This window comes from Eptesicus fuscus, chromosome 11 (assembly GCF_027574615.1).
Source record: "Eptesicus fuscus isolate TK198812 chromosome 11, DD_ASM_mEF_20220401, whole genome shotgun sequence".
Lineage (NCBI taxonomy): Eukaryota > Metazoa > Chordata > Mammalia > Chiroptera > Vespertilionidae > Eptesicus > Eptesicus fuscus.
The window spans coordinates 16818753-16844020 of NC_072483.1; the positions used below are offsets into that span (position 1 = coordinate 16818753).

At 45.7% G+C, this 25268-nt stretch overlaps 1 protein-coding gene across 1 annotated transcript in view; it reads left to right on the forward strand.

Annotated features, from left to right (window-relative positions):
- Positions 1-25268, forward strand: part of MGAT5 (alpha-1,6-mannosylglycoprotein 6-beta-N-acetylglucosaminyltransferase) — a 368322-nt gene that overhangs the window by 333213 nt on the left and 9841 nt on the right. The window contains exons 16-17 of the mRNA XM_054722778.1: positions 10333-10449; positions 16901-16975. Of these exons, the coding sequence (XP_054578753.1) occupies positions 10333-10449; positions 16901-16975 (192 nt within the window). The remainder of the gene's footprint in view (positions 1-10332; positions 10450-16900; positions 16976-25268) is intronic.

Sequence of the window (25268 nt, forward strand, 5' to 3'; positions counted from 1 at the left end):
GCAGGCTAATTTTTAAGTTGATAGTTTTGTATGGCCTGAGAATGATGTTATAAATACCCAAATGGCCCTTGGCAGAGAAAAGGTTCCCCAGCCTTACTTTCAGAGATCCTCTTGAAAATCCACAGTGGGTGATGAATCACCATTGGAGGCAGTCAGATTTTATTTGGGGCAATAAACGGAAGTCTTGTAGGGTATGTGAGTGACTAAGCTGGGTGTTGATGCAACTGGTTCTAAACAGGTGCGTGCAAGAAACCATGGGATTGATTTTCTATTATTCGGATGTAATCCGCAAGTGGCCGTGTGGGCTGCTGGCGAGGAGGAAGCCTGAGTATTGGCGTCACTGCTGTGTCCTTGTCCTTTAGGGCCTTCTCCTAGGACAGTGGTTGGCAAACTCATTAGTCAACAGAGCCAAATATCAACAGGACAACAATTGCAATTTCTTTTGAGAGCCCAATTTTTTAAACTTAAACTTCTTCTAACACCACTTCTTCATAATAGACTCGCCCAGGTCGTGGTATTTTGTGGAAGAGCCACACTCAAGGGGCCAAAGAGCGCATGTGGCTCTCGAGCCGCAGTTTGCCGACCACGGTCCTAGGATCTGCTGGGCAGCGCTCCCCTGACATAGCAGCATATCACAGCACTGCTAAAGCATTCAGTGTGCAATGCTGCCACTTCTGAACATTTCTGGGTCGATTCTCCCGACCCCTAATACTACTTAAAATGCATTTTTCATAATTATTCTGTAGTGATCAGCGATCTTACCAATTCACAGAGTTGATTATTTTGAGAATTCTTTCCTCTGACCCTCGAAATCATTGCTGAAATGCCAAAGGAGATGAAGGATGAGCAACAAAATCTGTAGATTATCCTCAAAAAGATGAACCTGTGGCCCGGATAACCTGGGACAAGGCCTCACTGTGTGTGTGTGTGTGTGTGTGTGTGTGTGTGTGTGTGTGTGTGTGCGTGCTTGCTTTTTCCTTCTGCTAGTTCAATACATTTGAGTCCTTCGTTCTGGGGAGTGGTTTCTTTTTGGGAGGTCATTCCTCAGCAACACTCACACACACCTGTGTGCCAGGTGCTGTGGGAATGCACAGTCTTTGGAAAGGGTTGAAAAGATGCTCCCAACAGTGAGAACATCTGGATTTAGGAGCCTCTGCTTTGGCATGTGACTGACTTCTTTAAAACTTTGGCATTTGGGGTAGAAAATAAGAGCTAATAAATGATCCCTATGTTTTAATTTAGAGGAAGGAAATCTCAGAAGTTCTATTTCTGCCCATGTGTATAATTATTAAGTTTTAAAAATAATTTTAAATATTTAAATAAAATATACATAATGTAAAACTGACCATTTTAAGATTTTTAAGTGTACAATTCTCTGGCATTAAGTACATTCACAGTATTGTCCAACCATCACCACTCATTATTTCCAGAACTTACCATCCCAAATAGGACCTCTGTGCCAATTAAGCAGTAGCTTCCTATTCTCCCCTCTGCACAGCTTCAGGTAAACTCTTTTCCCTCTGTCTCTATAAACTTACATATTCTAGATACCGAATATAAGTAGAAATATACAGTATTTGTCCTTTTGTGACTGGTACATGTCACTTAGCATAATGTTTTCAAGGTTTATTCATGTTGAAGCATGTGTCAGCATCACTTTTTTATTGTTGTTCTTAATCCTTACCTGAGGATATTTTTTCCATTGATTTTTAGAGAAAGTGGGAAGGAAGGGGAGAGACAGAGAGAGAAACATTGATTGGTTGCCTCCTGTACTCGCTGCAGTTGGGGCTGAGGTTCAAGCCTACAACCGAGGTACTTGCCCTTGAACAGATATCCTTCAGTTCATGGGCCGACATTCTGACCACTGAGCCACATTGGCTAGGGTGGAATCATTTCCTTTTAAGACTGAATAATATTCTATTGTAAGGAAATACCACACTTTATTTTCCCATTCTTGGGTTTTTTACTTTTTGTCTGTTGTGAACAACACTGCTCTGAACACTGGTATACAAGTATTTGCTGGAGTCCTTGTTTTCATTTCTTTGGGGTGTATACCTACAAGTGGAATTGTTGGAATTTACTTTTTTCTTATTTTGAAATAATTTTAGTTTTAATGAAAAGTTACAAAAATTGCAAAGTTTGGGTTATATCCTTCATTTAGTTTCCTTTAATGGTAACACATTACAAAACCATTGTACAATTATCGAAACTAAGAAATTAACCTTGGGACCATATATTTATCTAAACCACAAACTTTATATGGACTTCACCAGATTTTCCAGTAATATCCTTTCTATGTTCCAGGATCCAATCCAGGATCTCACATTGCATTTTAACTGTCATGTCTCCATAGCTCCTCCAATCTGTGACAGTGCTTCAGTCTTTCATTGCCATCTAGACCTTGACATTTTGGAGGAATATAAGTCAGGTTTTTGTAACTGTCCCTCAATTTGGATTTGGCTGATGTATTCTCTTCTCATGATTAGTGTGAGGGTTACACATATTTGCAATAATACCACAGAAGTGATTGTGCCCTTTCCTGTGTATCAGATAAGGGGTGCATCTTATCACAGTGATGTTAACCTTTATCACTTGGTTAAGGTAGTAACTGTATCAATTAGTAGTAACTGTAAAGCTGCTGTTTGTCTTTAAATTGGAAAAATACTCTAAGACTGCGCAAATATCCTGGTTCTCCTACTTATCCTCTATAATAAAAGGCTAATATGCAAATCAACTGAACAGCAGAACGATTAGTCGCTATGATGTACACTGACCACCAGGGGGCAGATGCTCAACGCAGGAGCTGCCCCCTGGTGGTCTGTGTGCTCCTACAGGGGGAGCACCATGGCGGTGGCGGGAACCTCTCCCTCCTCCGTGGCAGCGCTAAGGATGTCCAACTGACGGCTTAGGCCTATCCCCTGTGGGCCTAAGCCGTCAGTCAGACATCCCCCAGGGGCTCCCGGACTGTGAGAGGGTGCAGGCTGGGCTGAGGGACCTCTTCCCCCCCACCCCACCCCACCCCCGAATGCAAAAATTTTGTGCATTGGGCCTTTAGTTTATTTAAATTTATCTAAATTTTTTATGATCCTCATCCTAGGTCCTAGGATATGGTTTTTATTGATTTTAGAGAAAGGAAGGGAGAGAGAGAGAGAGAAACATTGATGTGAGAAACATTGAGAGGTTGCCTCCCATATATATACCCTAACCAGAGATTAAACCCAGTATGTGCTCTGACCGGGAACCAAACCCCCAACCTTTTGATGTACTGGACGATGCTCTCACCAACTGAGCCACCCAGCCAGGGCTTGCCCATTTATTTTTACCATGTATCAACTGTAGCAACTATATTGCCTGTAGCAACTATTACTGTACTGCTCTAATGGTGATTTTCTTTTCCCTCATCATGATTTCTTTTTAATGTGTCAAAAGCAAAGAAACCCATTTCTTTTCTTATTGCAGTTTTTATAGAAAAGCCTTTGAGAAATGATTGACCTTAGACTGTGTTGACAACTGGCACCTTTTTGTTAGTGATAATTCTAGAGATTTTGATGCCACTTTGTTACAAGTGACTACTTTTTCCTGAAAAAACAAACAAACAAAAACAAATGTAGGACAATTAAATACAGTCTAACTATTTTCCCAGTGAATTATGTAATACTAGAGGCCCGGTGCACGAAATTCGTGCACGGAGAGGGGGGTTGTCCCTCAGCCCAGCCTGTACCCTCTCCAATATGGGATCCCTCTCACAATCCAGGACTGCTGGCTCCCAACTGCTTGTCTGCCTGCCTTCCTGATTGCCCCTAACCGCTTCTGCCTGCCAGCCTGATCACCCCCTAACCACTCTGCTGCCAGCCTGTTTGCCTCCAACTTCCCTCCTCTGCCGACCTGGTCACCCCTAACTGCCCTCTCCTGCAGGTTTGATCACCTCCAACTGCCCTCCCTTGCAGGCTTGGTCCCTCTCAACTGCCCTCCCTTGCAGGCCAGGTGCCTCCCAACTGCCCTCTCCTGCTGGCCATCTTGTGGTGGCCATCTTGTGTCCACCTGGGGGCAGGATCTTTGACCACATGGGGGCAGCGATATTGTGTGTTGCAGTGATGATCAATCTGCAGATTACTCTTTTATTAGATAGGATAGAGGCCTGGTACAGGGGTGGGGGCCAGCTGGTTTGCCCTGAAGGGTGTCCCGGATCAGGTGGGGGTTTCCTTGGGGTGTGGGGCGGCCTGATCAAGGGGCCTGTGGTGGTTTGCAGGCCGGCCACGCCCCCTGGCAACCCAAGCAGAGGCCCTGGTATCTGGAATTTATTTTCCTTCTACAATTGAAACTTTGTAACCTGGAGCCAAGCCTGGGGCTCTCTCCGAGGCCGGAAGCCATTTGTGTTGGGGTTATAATTGAAACTTGGTTGCCTTAAGCGGGTGTGCCTGGCCATGGTGTGCGGAAAGCTTTGCTTCCCCTGTTGCCGGCGGCAACCTTGGCCTGCTCTCTCTGCCGCCATTTGTTTGAATTTGTTTACCTTCTATAATTGAAACTTTGTAGCTTGAGTGGAGGCTTAGGCCTGGCCAGGGCAGGCAGAAAGCTTGGCTTCCTCTGTTACCTAGGAAACCTTGCTGTCTGTGGCTATAGCCATCTTGGTTTGGGTTAATTTGCATACTCACTCTGACGGGATGGTGGGCGTGGCTTGTGGGCGTGTCGGAGGTATGGTCAATTTGCACATTTGTCTATTATTAGATAGGATTCCAGAAACCAGATTAGCAGTATGAAGTTATTGAGAAAAGTATGTTCATTATTTTCTGTCAGGTGTCACCATTTAGTAATTTGCTTTTTGTTGAGGTCATGGAGGGTTTCATTCTTCATTATTTAAAAGGAGACAGGCCTTGGAGCTGTCCCCAGACATTTGGTTCCTCCTGGCCTTTCAGAGATGAGACTGGTTATAATGGCTCTGTGGGACCTTTCAGCGGTTGCTCAGCAGGTGACCCTCACACCGGTGACTCCATTGGTCCTGGCTCTCAGGGAGGCCCGGGATGCAGAAGGTCATTTGGCAGATGTGCATCGTGCCCTACAGGTACCAGTCACTGCATTTGGGGGAACTTATTAAGACACATTTCCTGTTTTCTAGGAGCTCAGAATTTGATATGGAAGAGTGATAAGACAGATGCATAATCAACGGAAATGTATAAAAGTATAGTTAAGTCAGTGAAGGCAGGAAGCTACCTCGGAGCTGTGCCAGGTGGAGGGTGTGCTGGGTTAACTGAGGAGGGGGAGGAGAAGCTGTGCTTTAAAGGGGAAGAAGGAGAGTGGGGGGTCAAGCCTCAGGGGCACGAATGCTGACACGTTGGAAGGAAACCCAAGGTCACTTTACTTTATGCAGAAGGGCAGTTTCCATCTGCCATCCAGCTCCTCCTATGTTGGAGACTCTCAGCTCAGAGAGCAGACTGGAGCCAGCACTGTCACACAGTCTTGAGAGGAACCAGTGTGAACTTGACCTCATGGCCCGGGGGGCCACCTCACTCTGTCCCTTTAGCTCACAAAAGCCACAGAATTTCCCTAATCAAAGATGTTTTTAATTGGGAAACAGGTATCAATAATTCTACAGATTTCTAAGCAGCAAAAAATCTCTAGAAATTACCAACCCTCCACCCCCATAGAAAATTTTTAACTGAGGTGTGTATAATTACATAACTATCTTTTGTGCCCATGCTAGTTTTAAGTTAAGCAACAATTGATCCACATAAATTGCATATATATCTCTGCTTTGCCTTCATTCGAAGAAAATAAAATGTCTAGATGTTTCTGTTTTTAGAAAACAAAAAAGCTTTGTCTTTATTTTTTGCATTGGACCAATTTTTAAAATCATATGTGCGCTGAGGAGAAAAAGTTCCAAAATGTCGGAATAATGTGGTCGGTTCGAGATATACTTTAAATGTAGTATAAATTGGATTTTTATCTTTATATTGGGAAACATATTAGTAGGTTCTCGATCATTTTTATGACATTTTGTAAACCATTAGAAATTCTCTAGCTTCAGGGTGTGTTTTTTTTTTTCTTTATTTTTTGTGGGTTTTCTTTTTCCCCCCATAAAAGGAACTCATGTCCTCCTTGGAGATTTAATAGCCTCTCTGAAGTAATGTCTCACATTTAATAACATTTTCATTACTTTTACAAACTGTACTCCAGTAAATTTACTGATTGATATACAAGGAAGTAACTCAGATCCGACGATTCTCAATAAATTAACAAGAAGGATCATAACATTCAGAGGGGGAATAATGAATCACAAAATGCCTTGCTCCTAAAGTTAAGTAACCCTCAATAAATGTAAATGCATAAGATTATAATGGCTCTGCATTTTGTGTTTTCCAAGTCCTTAGCACAGCCTTGTAAAGAAGCGGGGCCTGCAAAGGGCAGGGAGAGACTGCGGAAGTGTGAGTGGCTGACTGGTGGCACACGTGGCAGCCTTACCTCACCCTGCTTCCAGTGTAAGGATCAGTTATGTAGTTTGTTCTGGGCCACAAAATGAATATGGTGTGACATTATGCTCATTGTCAGAAAAGGTCAAACACAGATACAAACTCAGTCTGGGATTTTTTTTAGGTTGGCAAGTTTTAAGAGAGTGATAGAAAGACTTGTGTTTATCTTGGATTTTGTTTGGTCTTTGTCTTAAGAACCCAATAGCATCTTTTAATATCATCACTTTCCCTTCTGTGTAAAGCCAGTAAGTTGTTGAAGGGTCTAGATTTGAATTTGCTCAGCCACTTTGTAGCTGCAGTTGTAACCACCTCTAGACCTCAGAATCCACCTGGGTACACAGGAAACCTGAGAACTGATGCATGTCAAGCAGTGAGCACGATGCCTGGCCCAGCCAGGCTTCATCCACATGTACTAAACCTTCAGTATGTGCTGAGGGAAGCAAATGGTATTTCCGTAGCTCCGAGCCTGTGGCATTCTGTGGGTTCTGTTCCTCACCAGGAATCTGAGCCGAAGAAGAGGGTTGGTGTTGGGGGAGGAGAACTGAGCAAGCTAGCAAGGGGCACAACTCCACAGAGGAGGTGAGTGAAGGCTGGCACACCTGCACCTAGGGCACCAGGGAGGGCCTGGGGCTGAAACTCTGACTTGGCCACCCTGCGTAGTTCATGCAGACCATCTGTGTGGGAAGATACAAAGAATGGTGAGAGGCGCCGGTTCAACCCCGTCCTCTGAGCATATGGGAGTCAGAACCAAAGAAGAGAGCCAGCATGGCCTCCAAGCAAGGGGCCTCGCCCCCAACAGGCCCAGTGCCTCCTTTTATTACGCAATGAACAGAACGTCCAGGTTTCTCCTCCTGAAGTGAAATACGTACCGTAAATAATATGCCTTGCCTGCGTATACAATTTCAAAAGGATTCTCTAATATAAGAAAGAAATGAAAGCAAAATAATTTACAATAAGGTAATACGTATTTCAGTGTGCATGCAGTCAAGAAATACTAATGTGTGCCCAAGAACTACACAGAAGACACATGACATTCACTCCTCTCCCCGGAAATAAGTTTGTACATAAGAGAAATAAAACACGCAGCCAAATCTCATCAGCTCTTTGCTTATAATCATGTGAGAGAGGAGCTAAATAAAAAGTTCCTATGTATATACCCACATCCATACACGAGTTAACATTAATGGGGTGGCTGCAAATACAGACTGATTTGGGCATGGCATACTGGAGATTCAGATCCTCTGAGTGAAGTTGACTTTGTACTGTCATTTTTTCTGAAACAATATGGCTTATTGCTGGCGTTCCAAATAAAACAGAGTACAAGCATCCCTGATTTACATGGCAGTTGTGTGCCGAGCAAATTCAGTGTACTCAGTGTACTGGTTAATAATGGTGGATTTTGTAATCAAGGAAAACACGATAATTTCAAGAAAAACATCAAAAGTGCTTTATTCAAAGTAATGTCCATCGCTAGCTACATATTTCCCCCATCTCTCAGGTAATTTATGGATACCGTACCAGTAGAACTATTCTTGTTTTGAGGCAAACCATTCAGAGACCCAATTTTCCACTTTGTATGTTTTGAAGTGCTGCTCAGAAAGTGCGTGTGCCATAGATTGGAACAAGTGGTAATCTGAAAGAATAAGGTCTGGTGAATATGGCGGGTGTGTTAATACTTCCCAGGCAAGATCTTTTAGCGTATCTTGAACTGGTTTTGAAGTGTGTTATGGTGCGTTATCATGAAGCAAAATTATTTTGCCGTGTCTTCTGGCACATTCTGGTCATTTCATGATCAAAACGTAGTTCAAATTGATTATTTGTTGTCAGTAGCAATTAGTATTAATGGTTTCACCTAGTTTTAGAAGCTCATAATACACTACACCTTCCTGATCCCACCAAATGCAGAGCATTATCTTCTTTCCGAAGCAATTTGGCCTTGCATTCGATGTTGATGGTTGACCTGGATCAACCCATGATTTTGTGCGTTTATGATTCTCAAAATAAATCCACTTTTCATCACCAGTCACAATTCGATGCAAAAAAGACTCTGTCTCATGCCACTGAAGCAACATTTTACTAATGGCTTTTCGGTTTTCCATTTGTCTTTCGTTCAGTTGATATGGTACCCATTTTCCTTCCTTTAAAATCTTTCCCATTGCTGGTAAACGATCGGAAATTGTTTGCTGAGCAACATTTAATCTTTCTGCAAGTTGTTTTTGAGTTTGACACGCATCTTCATCCAATAATGCTTGTAATTGTTGGTCTTCAAACTTTTTCGGTTGTCCTGGACATTCTTTGTCTTTCACATCAAAATCATCCCTTTTAAAGCATTTAAACGAGCATTCACAAGTATCTTGAGATGGAGCATGTTCACCATAAGCTTCCCAAAGTATATGATAACTTTTTCTTCAAAATAATGAATTAAAACTTCCGCAAATGCTCTTTTTTTTTTTTTTTGGCACCAAATTCGACATTTTTAAGTGTAAAAATATCTATGATGTTAACACCTTCAGAAAATTTGACGTATGAAGTTTTGAAGCTTGCTATCAATACAACAAAATAGCATACATATCAAGTCTCATATATCTCAACGTATGTGTAACTCCATCTATTGAAAAAAGTCCACATTATTAACTGGTACACCTAATATATTACAGCTGTGCCAAAGAGTCAGGGCTATGAATCCACAGGAAAAGCCTGCAGGGCAGGTGAGAGCTGTGCAGGGAGTGGACGCTCTGCCTTGCTCACATCTGTCATGCACATCACCAGGTGTCTGGCATCCTGGTCTGACCTTCCCATTAAGGGTGGCACTCCCAGGCTTCGTGAGAACTGAAAATGCTCCCACAAATGCCCAGAATTCCCCCTTCACACCATAACCTTAAAGGGAAACAAGAATAAAGCTGAAAACTCATTTGAGGGGTGAGTTTAGCTGTCTCGAAGAATGGACTCTTTAAGATCTGAGAATCACCAGCGTTCATACCTGGTTTCTCTGGCTACCCTTTCTTCTCAAAACAAAGCCCTCTTTGGAGTAAACACTGGCCTTACCTTGCTTTTCTGAATCCACATTGTCTTTATAAAAATAGAGTCTTCATTGTTGTGCTAATGATTACTCCTGAAACCATCTCAAATCCCCTGATTTTCTGGCAGCATTAGTTCTGTCACCATCACTCATCTCCTGTAACTTTAAGGCCTTGTTGTAATTTTCCTGTGCTTACCTGTCTATCCTAACCAGTGTCTTTTAACTCAGACAGGTTTGATCTGGGTGATTTCGGGACTGCAATATGATGGAGGGTAGTAAACCTTCATTATTTCTTGGTGCGATATTGGGGGTTGAAGTCACTGTGACATCCTCCATGCCTCCTGGTTATGACATGCCAGCTCTTCATTCCAAGTGGGATTCGAGATGCAGAGCCATCACCGGGTCTGCCTCTCAGCTCTCACTGCCTCTGGTAAGGCCATGGCCAACATGCCACCCATCCCAGGGCCTCCAGGGCCCCTCCAAAGTCCTGGGGTCCCATCTCAAAAGGTCCAGGATAGCCCTGGGCATCTGTCTTTTAAACATTTCACATGAACTTGTTAAGGCAGCCAGGCAGACGCTGACTCAGTTTCCTTATCTGAACCTGTTAATGCTTTGCCTACACATCCAGATGGTTTTGGGTGGGCCCAAGAAATATCCCACTAGCTCAATGGTTTATTGTTTCCTACTGATAGTTTACTTAGGAGGTTCTGATGGCCAAGGAAGGGCAGAACAAGTATCTTGTTACTTGTGCAAGTGCAATTTGGTACCATAAAAAGCCTAACGCCTCACCTAGCACAGAAGGTTTTTTTTAAAGCGTGTGAGACTGAGGTTTTGTCTTTTCTTTTTTAGCTGACATCTCAGCATCCATATGCTGAAGTTTTCATCGGCCGGCCACACGTCTGGACTGTTGACCTCGACAATCAGAAGGAAGTGGAGGACGCAGTGAAAGCAATTCTAAGTCAGAAGGTTGTTTCTTTTATTTCATCCCTCCCTCTGCTCTCCCACATTTGTAATGTGAACTGAAAAGTGTGGGAAGTATCACAGGCCCTTTGAGTAATGAGAACATTTCCGTGTCAGCTTAACTCTGGAATCAGAAAAGAGCCAAGCCATAGGACGTGGCCTGGGGACCTCATGGGTGTTCTCTGAAGTGGAAACGGAGCTGGTGTTCACATGTGTGTGGTTCTACAAACCCTGTGACCGGACTCCTGGGTCCCAGACACAGAAATAGGAGCTTGAATTATAGGACTTGCTTAGTGACCTAATTATGAAGCTCTCACAAAGACCCGAAAAATAGACTTGCTCTTCTACAAAAACAGTGAGGATAAGGAATATTTAAGGAAATACTGGGACATGTTTTGATATAGCATCTATTTATTTGGCTTTTCTACCTAAACATTTTCTAGAATTTTATATAAGTAACTAACATCTCTGGACTCTCTCGATCAATTCAGCAGACATTTATTAAGCTCCTACTGCACACTCAGTGCCCTGTGAGCCACTCTAGGGGATGCCCACTTCCATGAATATGGTTGAGGCTGGCTGCCTGCCTGTAGGAAGCTTCCACCATGCAGGAAAGGGTTAAGTTACCTTCTCTCCCACCCCCTGGACTGTCTTGGACTCTGTCAGGTGCTGCTGTACGTGGTAGAGCTGGGACCCTTCCCCTGCACTCATCCTTTCAGAGTACTTTTTCCTGTTGTAATTTTTTAAGAGAAGCTTTATGGGCATGGTTGAGAAACACTGTAATCAGACAGCTGGGGTTTGGGTCCCAGCTCTAATCTATTGCGTGTGCCATAGATAGGAACAAGTGATAATCTGAAAGAATAAGGGCCTCCAGGAGCCCCTCCAAAGTCCTGGGGTCCCCTCAGGCAGTTATTTAGCCTTCGAGTCTCAGTTTCCTCATCTTTGTTGTAGGTTGATATTATGTACTTTAGAGTACAGTTGTGAAGGTTTAGTGAATATAAAGAGCTTAAGTGCAGTCTACCACCTGGTATGCGGTTGGTTAATATTATTAACTCAATATTAGTATCTATACTAATAAGAGAGAAATATGGTAATTAACCATCACTCCACGATGCCCACAGCCAATCAGGAGGGGATATGCAAATTGGCGGAACAAAGATGGCGGTGGTCACAGAGGCAGCTGGAGCGGGCGGGAGGCTTGGGTTGCCCCCAGCAATGGAAGAAGCCAAGCTTCCCGCCCACCTGGGCTGGCTGTCAAAGGAGGGGCCTGTGGGCGGTAGCCACAGAGCAGGCCAGAGTGAGCGGGAGGCTTGGGTCACCCAGCCGGCCGCCTAGGGAGGGGCCTGAAAACGGCCCTCAGCCCCTTACCCAGGCTGGCCATGCCCCCATGGGGTGAGGGTCCCCGCTGGGGGGCATGGCCAGCCTGCAAACAGCCATCATCCCCTCACCCAGGCTGGCCAGGCACCCCATTGGGGACCCCCACCCTGAAGTGGGTATGGCCAGCCTGAAAACAGTCCTCAGCCCCTTACCCAAGCTGGCCACGGCCCCCCAGTGAGGACCCTCACCCCAGGGGTGTGTGGCTGGCCTTCAAACTGCCCCAGCCCCTCGCCCAGGCCAGCACCATCCCCAGTGGGGACCCCCACCCCAATGGTAGCGTGGCTGGCCTGCAAACCACCACAGGCCCCTTGCCCAGGCCGCCCCGCCTCCCAAGGGAACCCCCACCCTGATCTGGGACACCCTTCAGGGCAAACCAGCCGGCCCCCACCCGTGCACCAGGCCTCTATCTATACTGATAAAAGGGTAATATGCTAATTAGACTGGGAGACCTTCCAGGAGACCTTCCGAATGTTCTTCTGGACAAAGCCATGGTGGCAGGGCTGAGGTAGAGGTGGATAGGGGCCAAGAGAGGAGGGCAGTTGTGGATGATCAGGCCAGGATGGGATGGCAGTTGTGGGTGATCAGGCTGGTGGGGGTGGCAGTTGGGGGGTGAGCAGGCCAGCAGGCAGAGTGGTTAGGGGCAATCAGGCAGGCAGGCAGGTGAGCAGTTAGGAGCCAGTAGTCCCGGATTGCGAGAGGGATGTCTCACTGCCGGTTTAGGCCTGATCCCACAGTCGGACATCCCCCAAGGGGTCCCAGATTGGAGAGAGTGCAGGCCAGGCTGAGGGACAACCCTCTTCCCCGCCCCCCCCCCCTGCCCCATGCACAAATTTCATGCACCGGGCCACTAGTTACATATATAATAATATACTGTCCTTATCTTTGTCATTGATAGTCTGGATTTCCACTAGACTCTAAGAAACATGAAAGCAGTGACTATATCTGTCTCACTTTTATATTCTCAAAACCCAGCACAGTGATTTACCTGATGGATGGAGAGAGGGAGGAATAGATGTGTGCAGAATATGTTCTGTGCCCAAAACAGCATGTAAATGATTGAGGAGTGTAAGTGTAGAGAGACTTCTGGAAAGTGCAGCACATCGAAAGCCTCAGCAGAAAGGCATGCCCATGGGGATGAAAGGGCTTTCTTCTCTCTTGAGTCTCCAGGTAACTTAGTAAATTCGTTTTCTGGGGCTGCCATACAAAGAACCACAAACTCAGTAGCTTAAACCACAGAAATTTATTTCCTCACGATTTTAGAGGCTAGATGTTGGCATGTCCATGGTCCCTTCAGAGCCCCAGTAAGAGGACCCTTCCTTGTGTCTTCCACCTTCTGGTGGCTCAGGTGTTCCTTGACTTCAGCTGCTGCACTTGAACCTCTAGCTTGGTCATCACATGGCAGTCTCCCTGTGTGTGTGTGTGTCTTCTCTACTTTTTAAAAGGACATCAGTCATATGGATTAGGGCCCATCAAATCCAGGTTTGACCTCAACTTGATTACATCTGCAAAGACCCTGTTTCCAAATAAGATCACATTCATGGGTATTGGGAGGTAGGACTTCATCATATATTTTTGGGAACTCCATACAACCCACATCCTTATTTAAGTGCACATCTCCTTTAAGAGGAGTAATTTAAAAGATAATATAGAGACAGAAAATCTTGGATCATGGAGTCCTTCTTTTGCCAAACAAAAGTCGAAGGGGAATGAATGTCTGCTACATAAGGCACTAGGCGTGGGCACTGAGTTCCATCTGCTCACTCCTACATGAGGCTAGCCCTGTTCACTCCATGAAACTTCAGTGCTCCACGTTGTAGGACCCTGATCAGCCTTTTTCATCTTATTCCAACCTATGTAGGCCACTTAAAGGAAAACAAGTAATTATAATAGTAGCTGATACAGAGAGAACCTCTTTCTACACGTGTAGAGTCTTTATACCTTTATGAGCTTCATCCCATTCAATCCTTCTTCAGTTGAGAAGGTTAAGATTTAAGGAAATCTTAATTTCCTTAAGATTAAATAATTTACTCAAGATCACACAATTAGTAAGTAGTAAAACCTGGATAGACCCCTAGGTCTTTTAGACTAGTTTGTTAAGATTTAAAACAAAAATCATTTAATGAAGTACAATAAAGGGGAAAATAAGTAGGAAAGAGAGATGAAGTAAAGAATGAGATTAATACCAAAACTATTATCTTTGAAACCCTTCCACTTGTTAGAAATGGATCAGAAATCTGGTGCCAGGCCTTCTCATCTATAACTACAAGATTTAAAATTACATGACAATCAAAAAAGCAAGAAAACATGACCCATCATTGAGAGGAAACATGAATAAAACCAGACATAGAGATAGCCCAAGAGTGGGAATTATCATACACCCCTTTAAAATGCTAAGATCGGTACATTAAAAGGCTTGATGAAAAAGGTGGACAACATATGTGAAGAGATGGCGAATTTCAGGAGAGCTGGAAACTTTTTAAAAGCCAAATGAGAAAATGCTGGTACTGAAAACCCAAATTCAGAAATGAACTCTTTCAGTGGGCTTATCATCGGACAGTACACAGCAGAGGAAAATATCAATGAACTTGAAGACTTCTCAATAGCAATTATCCAAGCTGAAACTCAGAGAGAAAATGGAAGAGAAGGAGGGGAGATAATGGAAAGTTCCCAAAGTCAGCAGGAACCACACAGCGTGGCCAGCAGGCATCCTTCCTGTGGCCATATGAGTAACAGCCCTATTTCCACCAAACAGGATGACCAAGAACTTCTCCCACTTCTCCATGATGGCCCTACTTGGGTTTCTCTGTGACTGGATGTGATACCAGCATTCCCTTTCATTCCATCCCTCAAAGAGGCCTTGACTTGTCTCCAAAGGACTGTCATGCACAAAACAGTCTCTCTCTCTCTCTCTCTCTCTCTCTCTCTCTCTCTCTCTCTCTCTCTCTCTCTCTCTCACACACACACACACACACATACACACACACACACACACACACACACACACACACACCCCTCCAACCTGCCTAGCAGCTTCTACGTGGGAGGCTTGCTAGTGTTCTTCAGCCCCGAAACCAGTGTTCTGAAGAGTTTCACACGCAGAGGCCCTGCTCCTGTCCACAGCAGGGTGGCTAGTGCAACTCAGGGTGGCAGAGATGGCTTACAAATACCTTTTTTTTTTTTTTTTTTTTTTTTTTTTTTTTGCTTTTCCTTTATAGTAAAATTATTTGGCTTTGAATGTTTTAAAACAGTGAATTGGACCACAAAGCAATGAATGAGTCAGTCTACCTTTGGTTATCTGAGTTTGATTGCTAGGAGGACACAGGAAGAGCCATTTTTCTGTATTGCATCAAGCTCTTTGAATTAATTCACTTCCATTTATAGAACGTTTCTGGAATCATCCATTGGTTGAGTAAATGACCTTTAAAATAAAAGAAAAGGTTTGCATTTGGTATGAAGGGCTACGTACATCTGGGTTTGAAAGGACACAGCAAGTGCAAAAGCTTGAGATGAGAAGACACAAGGGAAATCAGTTTTTCAAAGTGTTTTGAACTCTTTGGAAATGAATTATCTTGGCACAGAATGATGTCTGTTCTTGTAGAATAATCATGCCCTGATGTTATAATACTTAACGCTGAGCCTCTTTTAGTTCTGTCTGGATGGATGTGGGCAGGGATGGTGAGATACAACCTGTCTTGTGTGACACACCATCTAATTGTGTGTTTGAAGATATGTCATGAAATTAACAATCATGGTTGAAGATTTCAAAAGTAGTATGTAAGTCAGCACACACACAAAGGAAAGAAGATGCCTTGAGACCAACTGCTTATGTGCTCACAAAAGGCTGTCTTCTTGGTCATTTGTCCCATTTTCAGCCGGCCTCAACTCATAGATGTTTTGTCCAGTTCCTCTACCCAGTAGACTCAAATAGGCAAGAATAGACTTAGACTTAAGAGGGCGATGGTGAAGTTGCCCTCTATTCCATTGTTGACAGTGCTGTTGGGCTCTCTGAAGCTGTCACACACTGGATTGCTGATGGTTTTCTGCCAAGTGGAATTTCCTTTTTGGTTGTGATGCTAGCTGGCTGCCCCTGGAAGCACAGGCTTCACAATGTCAGCACAGGCACTGTGCAGCAGAGACCACACTCACATTTTGTCCCCTTCCCACAGGTGTCACATGATCAGACTGCCTTCTCCACCCCAACAAAGCCCCTCTATGTCTCTGGCTACCCTCAAAGTCTGGCTTCTTAGCCTAGAGATTGCAAGGCTTTCGTGGAAATCCAGTGAACCTCTTCCCAGCCTTGTCTCCAGACTCCATGATCCTGGGCTTGACCCTCCTGCTGTGTTCTTTGTTGTCTAATCTCACATTACTCACTATGATGAGGATATCTTCCACATCTTGTCCTGCTAGAATTGTAGCTGACCTTAAAAGCCCAGCATGAGTATAAGTCGGCTTCGGCCTTCCAGCCTCCCAGGACCCTCTATGTGAACTCTTTGTGGCACTGTATACACTCTGGTTTTTCACCACATGTCAGTCTCACCTACAAAAGTGGAACAATGCTTTTGTCACTGTGGTGGGGCCTTAAACCACTTATCACAGGCCTTTCTCAGAGCAGTGGGCATGCATTCATTCAGCAGATGTTTGAGTGCATGTTGAGTCCACACAGGTGCCACACTGCTCGGCACTGAGAGCAGCCATGGATGCTTCCCCAGGGGCTTACCTTCTAGAAGGGAATCTTCCCCACCATTTGCTGAATGCCTATTCAGTGCTGGGCACTGAACTAATGCTTTACTCCCTTCTCCCCCTATATAATCTTCACCACAGCTTCGAAGAGGTAGGTTTTTCTCATTGTTGTTTTACACATGAAATCCCGAGGCTCAGAGATGGAAGGTAATTGGCTCAGGGTCCTACAGTTAGTAAAGAGCAGTGAGTGTGTGAACCCAGGACTCTTCACTTCCAAGTTCATAGTCGTAGCCCCTCATAAGGCTGACACAGGCATTGGCACTGAGTGTGAGTCCGAGGAGATTGGGTGTTGCCTGTTCTGTGTCTCCCTCTTTTGTGATACCGTGTTCTGTGTCTGCAGATCGAGCCGTACATGCCGTATGAGTTCACGTGTGAGGGGGTGCTGCAGAGAATCAACGCCTTCATTGAGAAGCAGGTGAGGCTCTCCGGAAGTCCTTCTGTCTCCGTGTCCTGCTTCCTGTTACCCAGGAGGCCTCTCACGAACAGTTAAGGGCGCACCATGTTTCTGGGGTCATTTTTCTGATTTGAAAGACTCCAGAGGCTGGTTAATGGTTTTTTGGAATTCTGAAGCAGGCCTTATCGTGGTCACCCGAGAGTCAGTCTATCATTGGGGAAAGAATGTTCTTTATGACAGTGGAGGCCAAATGAGAACTGAGGGAAGACACTGATGGTCAAGATGAAAACCCGCTTGACCATGAGACCTGCATCTGCCCACGCTCCGAGAGGCGTCATAAAGACCTGGTGGGGAAGGGACAATGGAAAGCTCTCTGGTCCTGCCTGTGGTCATTCCTCACCCTAAAAAAGGCAAGGATGGGAGCCTGTGGTTTCTAAGCATTCCTTTAATAAATGCCTGTAATTCCAAATACATTAGGACTTCCCAGTGGTTTTCAAACATCTTTTAAAACAGGACCCCTTTTCAAGTGAAACTTTACATGAAACCTAAGTTATATAAAGCAGATAAAAGCAGAACTTTCTTTGCACTGCAGGAGGGGTGGGGGAGGGTTTGTAAGTCTCTCGACCCCATCAGAGTGTGGAAGCTGTGGCTCGTGCTCGTGGAAGTAAAGGCCAAGCTTGTCATTGCCATCATTTATAACATTTTAATTCCTTAGGCTTCAAAAGCAACATGGTGCTAGAAATAGAGAGTCTCTGTGGGTAGCAGAGTATGAACTCCTTGACCAGAGTCCAGAAATAGGGGCTCCTCTTCAAGGGCAAAGCATAGTGCCTTGGGGTGATCAAGAAGGCTTTACACAATAGGGGGTGAGGATTGTGCAGCCTCAAATGGAAACGGTACATTGGAAATGTAAGAGGCAAAGATCACAGGCCCAATGTAGGCTTCAGAGGAACGATTTGGGTTGACCGAGTGGTGAGCAGTGGGCAGGCCTGTGCTGCTGCTGGAAGGGAGAGCTGAGAGCAGAGGCTGCAGGGTGGCAGTCTGGGCTTCTGATTTTCTGGGAGGACCCACGGGATGGCACGCTCTGCAAAGAGCCACCTGGGCCCCCATTCCAGCACCACGACTTTCTGGTCCTATGACTTAGGTGTGTTACTCAGCTTCTCCCTGCCTTAGTTTCCTCCCCTTTGAAATAAGAATAGTAATAGAATAGCTAGGGCTGATGTGAGCATTAAATGAACTAGTACATGGGAAGTGCTTAGACCAGGGCTGGCACAGTGTTCAATAAATGCAAACTAGTATGCTGATTGCTCATACATTATAGCATGTGTAATATTGTGTTATATTCTCACATAAGCTTGTTTTATTATTATAGTATGTTATACAGTATTACCCATCTGACTTCACCATGAGAGCTAAGCATTTGAATTATTATCCTTCAGTTTTTGTATGACACCTAAATTAAGAATGACAGTATAATCATCCTAACCCTCACAGCCTTTTACCTACAGACTCTATGCTGTGTATGCCACGCTCACCACCTCATTTAATTCTCACGTAATCCTGGGAGGTGGCAGGAGTAGCCCCATCCTCTGGACACTCACATTCACAGGGCTCAACCCTGGAATCAAGGCAGATGCTGGGCCAGTGGGAGCCCAGGCTGCACCCATGGCATTGCGGGGCCAGGCCACAGCAGGTGGCCCAGAGCCGCACTGCCCCTGTTCTCACCTCAGGGAGCGCGGGTCCTTCCTGAAGGGGGGCAGGGCTCTGTGACCTCCCCCCCGGCAGTGAGTTTTAAGATGGCTCTTACCAATGGCAGGGGAGGCTACCTGAGGTTCTACCAGGATCCCCGCTCCTGAACCCCACCTCCTCCTCTCCTGTCTCCACTTCCTCTCAGGGAAAAGGGCTACTCACCACCACAAGTGAAAAGACTCTTTATTTGAAGGCTTTTCTTTCTTTCTTTCCTAAGACTCTTGAATCCCAGCTAGTCCTTAAAAGTCCTTATGTGGCCTGTTCTCTGTAAATCTATTACTCAGTTTCCTTTCGGACACAAAGGCCACACTTCCCAAACCTTGCTAAATGCTACCTAATGCAGGGGCCATGCCAACTTGCTCACCTCTCAATGCCACGTGCCTAGCCTTCTGCCTGCACATAGTAGGTGCACGATAACTCCCCGTTGAAGGAATGAATGAGTGGGTGAGAGAGTGAGTGAGCCCATGGGTTTGGTTTGTTTGTTTTTCATGTACCAGGAAGCTCATCTTGGACCTATGACTGGAAAACAGGTCACTTAGACATGCTGGTGAAACTGTCCTTTCACTCCACCTCCTAGATGGGACTTATCTGCAGAGCTCCATGGCTCACAGACACTGAGAGTTCTTTCTTGCCTGCTGCTGTTCGTTCATCCGCTCTGCAAAGATGTCAGCTGTGTGCTGTGAACCACCGGCCCTGTGCTGTGGACTCCGGCCATGTGCTCTGGACTCCCAGCCATGTGCTCTGGACTCCTGGCCATGTGCTGGGAGTTGGGGAAGAAAATATGTCCAAGAACTAGCCCCTGTCCTCAGGTAGCTTCACTTGTCACAGAGAAGCCAGTCAGAGCCACAGGCAACTCCACTGGTGTAGGTTACGCCCTGTGATAGTGATGTGACCAGGATGCTTTGGGGTGCTTGACTCAGAGATTCTCTCCCGAGGCATTTACAAGAGATGAGTCCTGGAGGCAGACTGGGGCTGCAGGGAGGATGGAGGAGAAAGCGAAGAGAAATGAAGGTGAATTATTGGAAGTTTAGTTGTGGCTGAAGGGAGAGACGGTATGAAGGATGAGACTGGAGGAGGAGGCAGATCATACAACGATGCAGAGGCTCAGCTGAAGATTTCAGATTTCATCGTGGGACAACAGGAAGTAAAGGCTTTAAGGCCAGGTGAGGGCCGTGACACTGTCAGACGGAGGTTTGGGAAAATCTCTCTAGGCATCTTGTAGGTATTTCTTATTAAGCATCTCACAGAGCTGCAAAAAGCAGTAAAGGGGCTGTTCTGAGTCTACCCCAGGCCTCTGAGGGTTTTATCGGTGCCATAAGTTCCCAGCTCCGCAGGGAAGATGAAGCCAGAACCCCACTGGTTGGCAGATGGGTCCTCTGCCTGGAATGACCGCCTCTGGCCCCAGCCGGAGCTTTGGGGTTCCTTGTGTTTGCAGCTAGAGGGCCATATTCAAAGAGCAGTGGGACTCAGAGCAGTGTGTCTGGTTTGAACAAGAAACCTCAAGCTCTGAAGAGGTGGTAGCACCTCACGCTTCCCCGGAGGCCACAGCTCTAATTAGCCTGATCTCTGCCTGCAAATCCTCCTGTGATCTACGGGGAACGAGGAAGCTTTCATCCCAGAGCCCTTTCAAAGTGCCCATCAGCTCCCCGGCAGCGGGAGCAGAGGGAGCCGATTGGCAGCAATTGCGAGAGCCCCGGGCTGCAGCATGCGGTGGAGCTGCTGGCAGCAGGGAATCTGCCTCATGCCCGCCAAGCCCGCTGGAGCCCCCAATGGAAAGAATCCTGGCTCCGGGAAAAACCGCTTGCTTTTCCCTTCACTGTCCTTGCCTCCCCTTCGCTGCACTAAAAATGCTGATTTGGATTGCAAGCTCTTTTAAATGGTCTCTCTAACTGAGGTCCTGTCTCCAGCAGCAGAGGTTGGTGGACAGGCCACATCCCTGGTGATCTGAGGCCGAGAGCACCGTCTTCCCTAACCTGAGCGGGTCCAGGCTGTGCGGGCTCTCCTTGTGCATTTCTTGGGAGAGACGTAGGTATCTGCCTCAGGCCAGAGAGTAAGCGGGTTCTTGTAAAGGAATGTTCAGGTTGATTTCTGAAAACCATACCTATGCTCTTCGACACTATTTTCTACTTCCAGTATAGACCCTGTAAATATGGAGGGTGATTGTGCTTATATTATTTTGCAAAGAGCTGTGTAAAGCATTTTGGAGATATGGAATAAAAAGCGAGTTAATTAGGAGCCACTGTGGAATCAGCTTTAGTTCCAGGAAACGGGCTTATCGGAGCCCATCTTGAAGCCCCTGGGGAGTAAGGCCACACCTGGTAGTGAATCTGGATAGTGGGGTGGGGAAATGGTGGAGGTGACAGGCTGCAGGGCAAGAAGAAAAGGAATTGAAAAGTGGAGAGGTTATCACTAGTGTGGGGAATGTTTGCTTTTTTGAAGAAATCGGGTGCTGCCATTTGCCCAGCCATTGCTGATCCCAGCGAGACTGGGCAGGTCATGATTAAGCAGTGAAGTTTCCTAACCTCACTGCTGTTTCTCTTCTGTGCAGTGGGGATAATACTCCCTACCCCTTAGGGCTGGTGGAGGAATCAATAGATTAATATATGTTTAGGGCTAAGCTAAGACAGTGCCTGACACAGAATAAATCCTCTGAAGGCCTTAGCTACTCGCCACTGAAGGAGCCCAGAAACCAACCAAGGTGTGTTTTTCAAACAGCCTCATTGAGGTATAGTTGTCAAACCTTAAAATTCACTCCTTGTAACGATACAATTCAGTGTTGTTGTTTTTTTAGTAAATTGATAGTTGTGCCGTTACCATGACAGTCTAGTCTGATAATTTCATCACCCCAAAAAGCTCATCGTGCCTATTTGCAGTCGGTCCTTGCTCCCTGACCTGAGCCCCAGGAACTGCTGATCTGTACTGTCTCTGTAGATGTGCCTTTGCTGGAGACTTCTGGCTTCTTTTCCTCAGCATAATGTTAGGTTCATGCACGTTAGCATGGATCCGTGCCTCATTGCTTCTTCATTGCAGACTAGCCTTCCATTGTATGCATGTACCGCACTTTGTTTATTCATCAGTTGGTGGACATTTGGGCTGTTTCCACCTTTTAGCTGCTGTGAACATTCATGTGCATGTGGACGTATGTTTTCCTTTCTCCGGGGCCGACTCCTAGCAGTTGAAGGAGATGGAATGTGAGAGGTTTAAGCTGACTCTTTCCAGAAATCGTTCTTGGAGATGTCACCACAGCTTAGTTCCCAGCCATCTTCTCTGTTGCCCTGGGGGGAACACAGAGTCTCTCCCACCACTGAGAATCAGCCCCAGGGCACCCGTGGACGGACTTCACTCCTTTTGAGAGCAGCACAGGCTGAGAATGGTGGGTGCCAACAGGCAACTGAGATATGTTAGATCTGGTCAGTATTTATTGAGCACTTTTCTTCCTGGATTTCCAGCTGTGATATAAATAGCAAATGTGTCCCTTACCCTTCAAATAACTGGCTAAACTTGGCCTGAACCCCAATTTCATGACCTACAACTTGCCCCCACTAACCCCTTCTTTTTCACAAATTCCTGACCTTATTTATTCTTAATCCTGCCTCCAGCTCTATATCTGAACCTATTTTTTTTGGCTCCAGACAATCCGTTTGCCCCTGATAAGTCATGGATGTAGTGACTCTGTTAGGGTTTGGTTGGACTGGGGAACTAGTGGAAAGGATCCCATCCTCTACAACCAAGAGAGGGGCTGCCCCTCCACCGAGGGCTTCTCTCTGGGGAGGAGCCCCCCCCCCGCCTTCTCTAGCTCTCTTGGTATTTTTGAATAACGTCACCAGTGCTGTCACTTAGCCTTCGTTCCAAAAGCAGCAGCACCCTTAACTTTCTCACAGTAAGTTGTGTTCATTTGTTCAGAACATTGCTTTTTCTATAAATTTGCATTAATAAACCCTTCTCATTACAATTACTGCAGGAAATTTTCAGAGTAGTCAAGCAAATTTAGGGAAATTTGGTGACTGGTTGAAATAATTGTTCTGTGTTCTGAGAGGGCTCATTAACCAGATTGGAAATTACTATTTATGTTTCATTCTGTGTATATAAAGCCTCTCTTGGTTACAATATTATTCTTTTCTACTGCTACTGTTGAAGCTCCAAGATGCCAAACCATTAAATTCAGTTCAACAGCCCTTTATTGAGCACCAGTTACCTGCAAAGCACCATGTTAGTAATAAGCCACTAACTCCTATTCAGCCTACAAAACCCAGTCTAAAAGCCCCTATTTTCAGGAAGCCTTCTCTAATAGCTACCACCATCACCCTTCCCCTCCCTCTAGAGTTAATTCTTTTTCTCCTCTGAGTGGCTAGTGCATTCCTGTTTGGACGTCTGATTAGTACTGTTCTTTAATATTGTTATGTTGTGCACAGAGCCTTTGAGCCAGAGCCTGTGCTTCATTCATGTTCCTATTTCTTGCATCTAGGGGAGATTTTAACAGTCATTTGTAAAGTTTTGAGTGGATGATGAGAAAGCCTTGAAAGCCAGCATGTGAGATATGAGAAATGGAGGTTTGCTGAACAAAGATGCCAGTCTGGTCTGAAGCCATTGTCTCCCTCCTGCATGGTCCCATAGCTTCCTGCCTCTGCCTTAGCTGTGCTCCTACTCTCTGATCTCAGCACAGCAGATCCTGCCACTCTGCTGTCACGGGGTGGGGCGGGGGGAGGCGCGGGGGGATCTGAAGTGGGACCCCTAAGCACTCCACCATCTGCAGGTTCTTGATTTCCTGGGAAAGAATTCAAGAGCCAGTCCAAGTGAGAAGGAAAGCAGGTTTTATTTAGGTTGAGAGAAGGGGGCCAGAATGGGATCCCTGGAGACAGGTCAAGGGTGAGCCCAGAGCTGACGGCACCCACTGCTCCCCTGGTTGTGCATTCCTGTTTGGGCATCTGTGAAGGAAGGCACCTGCGAAAGTACACGTCCCAGTGGACACGGTGAACTCGAGAGTGAGTTCTGCTGGGCCAGTCAGTTCTTGGGATGTATTTTATGTGTTTCCAAGGCTGGGTTGTTTCTGAACTTTGTGGTGCCAAATTCTGCCTCCGCCTCTGGTTGGGGCAGGGGCCCTTGTTCCTACACAAATATGGTCCTTTCTGAAGTGTCCTGGCTTTGGCCCCCTGTCAGTTTTCATTGTAATGAAGGTATAATGAGCTTTGGGGTCGGTCTCTGATCAGTTTTTTCCTCCATCTTGTATCGACCTGGTTTTAGCCAGTCCTTGCTGTTATTGACTTCTGCGACTACCCACCCCTGCCACAAACTGTTTCCCTTTGATACTTTACCTGCCTATGATGTGATGTGGGCTCCCACTTCCTCACTCCCCAGGAGGGTTTTGCCCAGCTTCTTTCTGTCCTGCCCCACTCCCCTCCCAGAACTCCGGCTCCATCTCACTCTGAGGAGGAGACAAAGCTTTACGTGGACCCCAAAGTTCTGTGTGTGCTGATTCCTGGGACCCCCTCGCCCCAGACCCTGCCTCCTACTTCTAGCCCCCAACACACACTCTGTTCAACCCCGCAGAATTCTCTGCTCTTGGTTTCCGTCTGTCCGGAATGTTTTTCACAGATACTTGTGTGGCTCCCTCTTTTACTTCCCCCTGTCTTTTCTTAAGTGTCACCTTCTTGGCCCTGGCTAGGCAGCTCAACTGGTTCGAGTGTGGTCCTGATACACCAAGGTTGTATGTTTGTGTCCATTCAGGGCTCATGCAAGAATCAACCAATGAATGCATCAATATGTGGAACAACAAATCTCTTTCTCTCCCTCTTCCTCTACCTCTACCTCTCCCTCCCTCCCCCTCCTCCTTCCTCTAAATAAACTAATTAATTAACTAACTAATTAATTAAAATGTCACCTTCTCCACGATGCCTTACCTGGACACTCTCATCCTCCACGTCTCCATCCCTTTTCCTCACTTCATTCTTTTGAGAACACTTATTATCTTTTAACATATTATATATAATTCATTTCTCTGTTTTTCTGTCTCCTCATTGATGATAAGCTGTATGAAGGCAGGGGTTTGGGTTTTTTCTTAGTTTTCCACTGAGTCACTCCCAAGGGCCTAGGAGAGTGCCTTGCACATAGTAACAGTAAGAGCCAAATGCAGATGGTGGTGTTTATCTCAGGTACCTTTCTGAGCACTTTAAGCATTATAATTAATGTAATCCCCTTTGCAGCTCTAGAAAATTGGTATTTTCTGCATTTTACAGCAAAAACTGAGACAAGATTATGTAACTAATCAAGATCATTCAGCTAGTAAGTGGAGGAGCTAGATTCAAGCCCAGGCAGTTTGAGTTCTGAACCCTTTCGCTTTCCTGCTTCCTAGCCAGTATGTTGTTGAATGAATGAGTGAATGAATGAATTGAGTGAATGAATGAATTAATGCATGAGTGGATGAGTGCTTACAGAAAAGAGACCGGTTGGCATTGCCATGGTAGCCTAGGCTGAGGTTGACTGAAACAAGACCTCCAGCCTCCCACGAGCACCTGGGAGGTGTATAAACAAAGTTGATCCAGGGGTGAGAAGAGGCTTGTGAAGGGGCTTG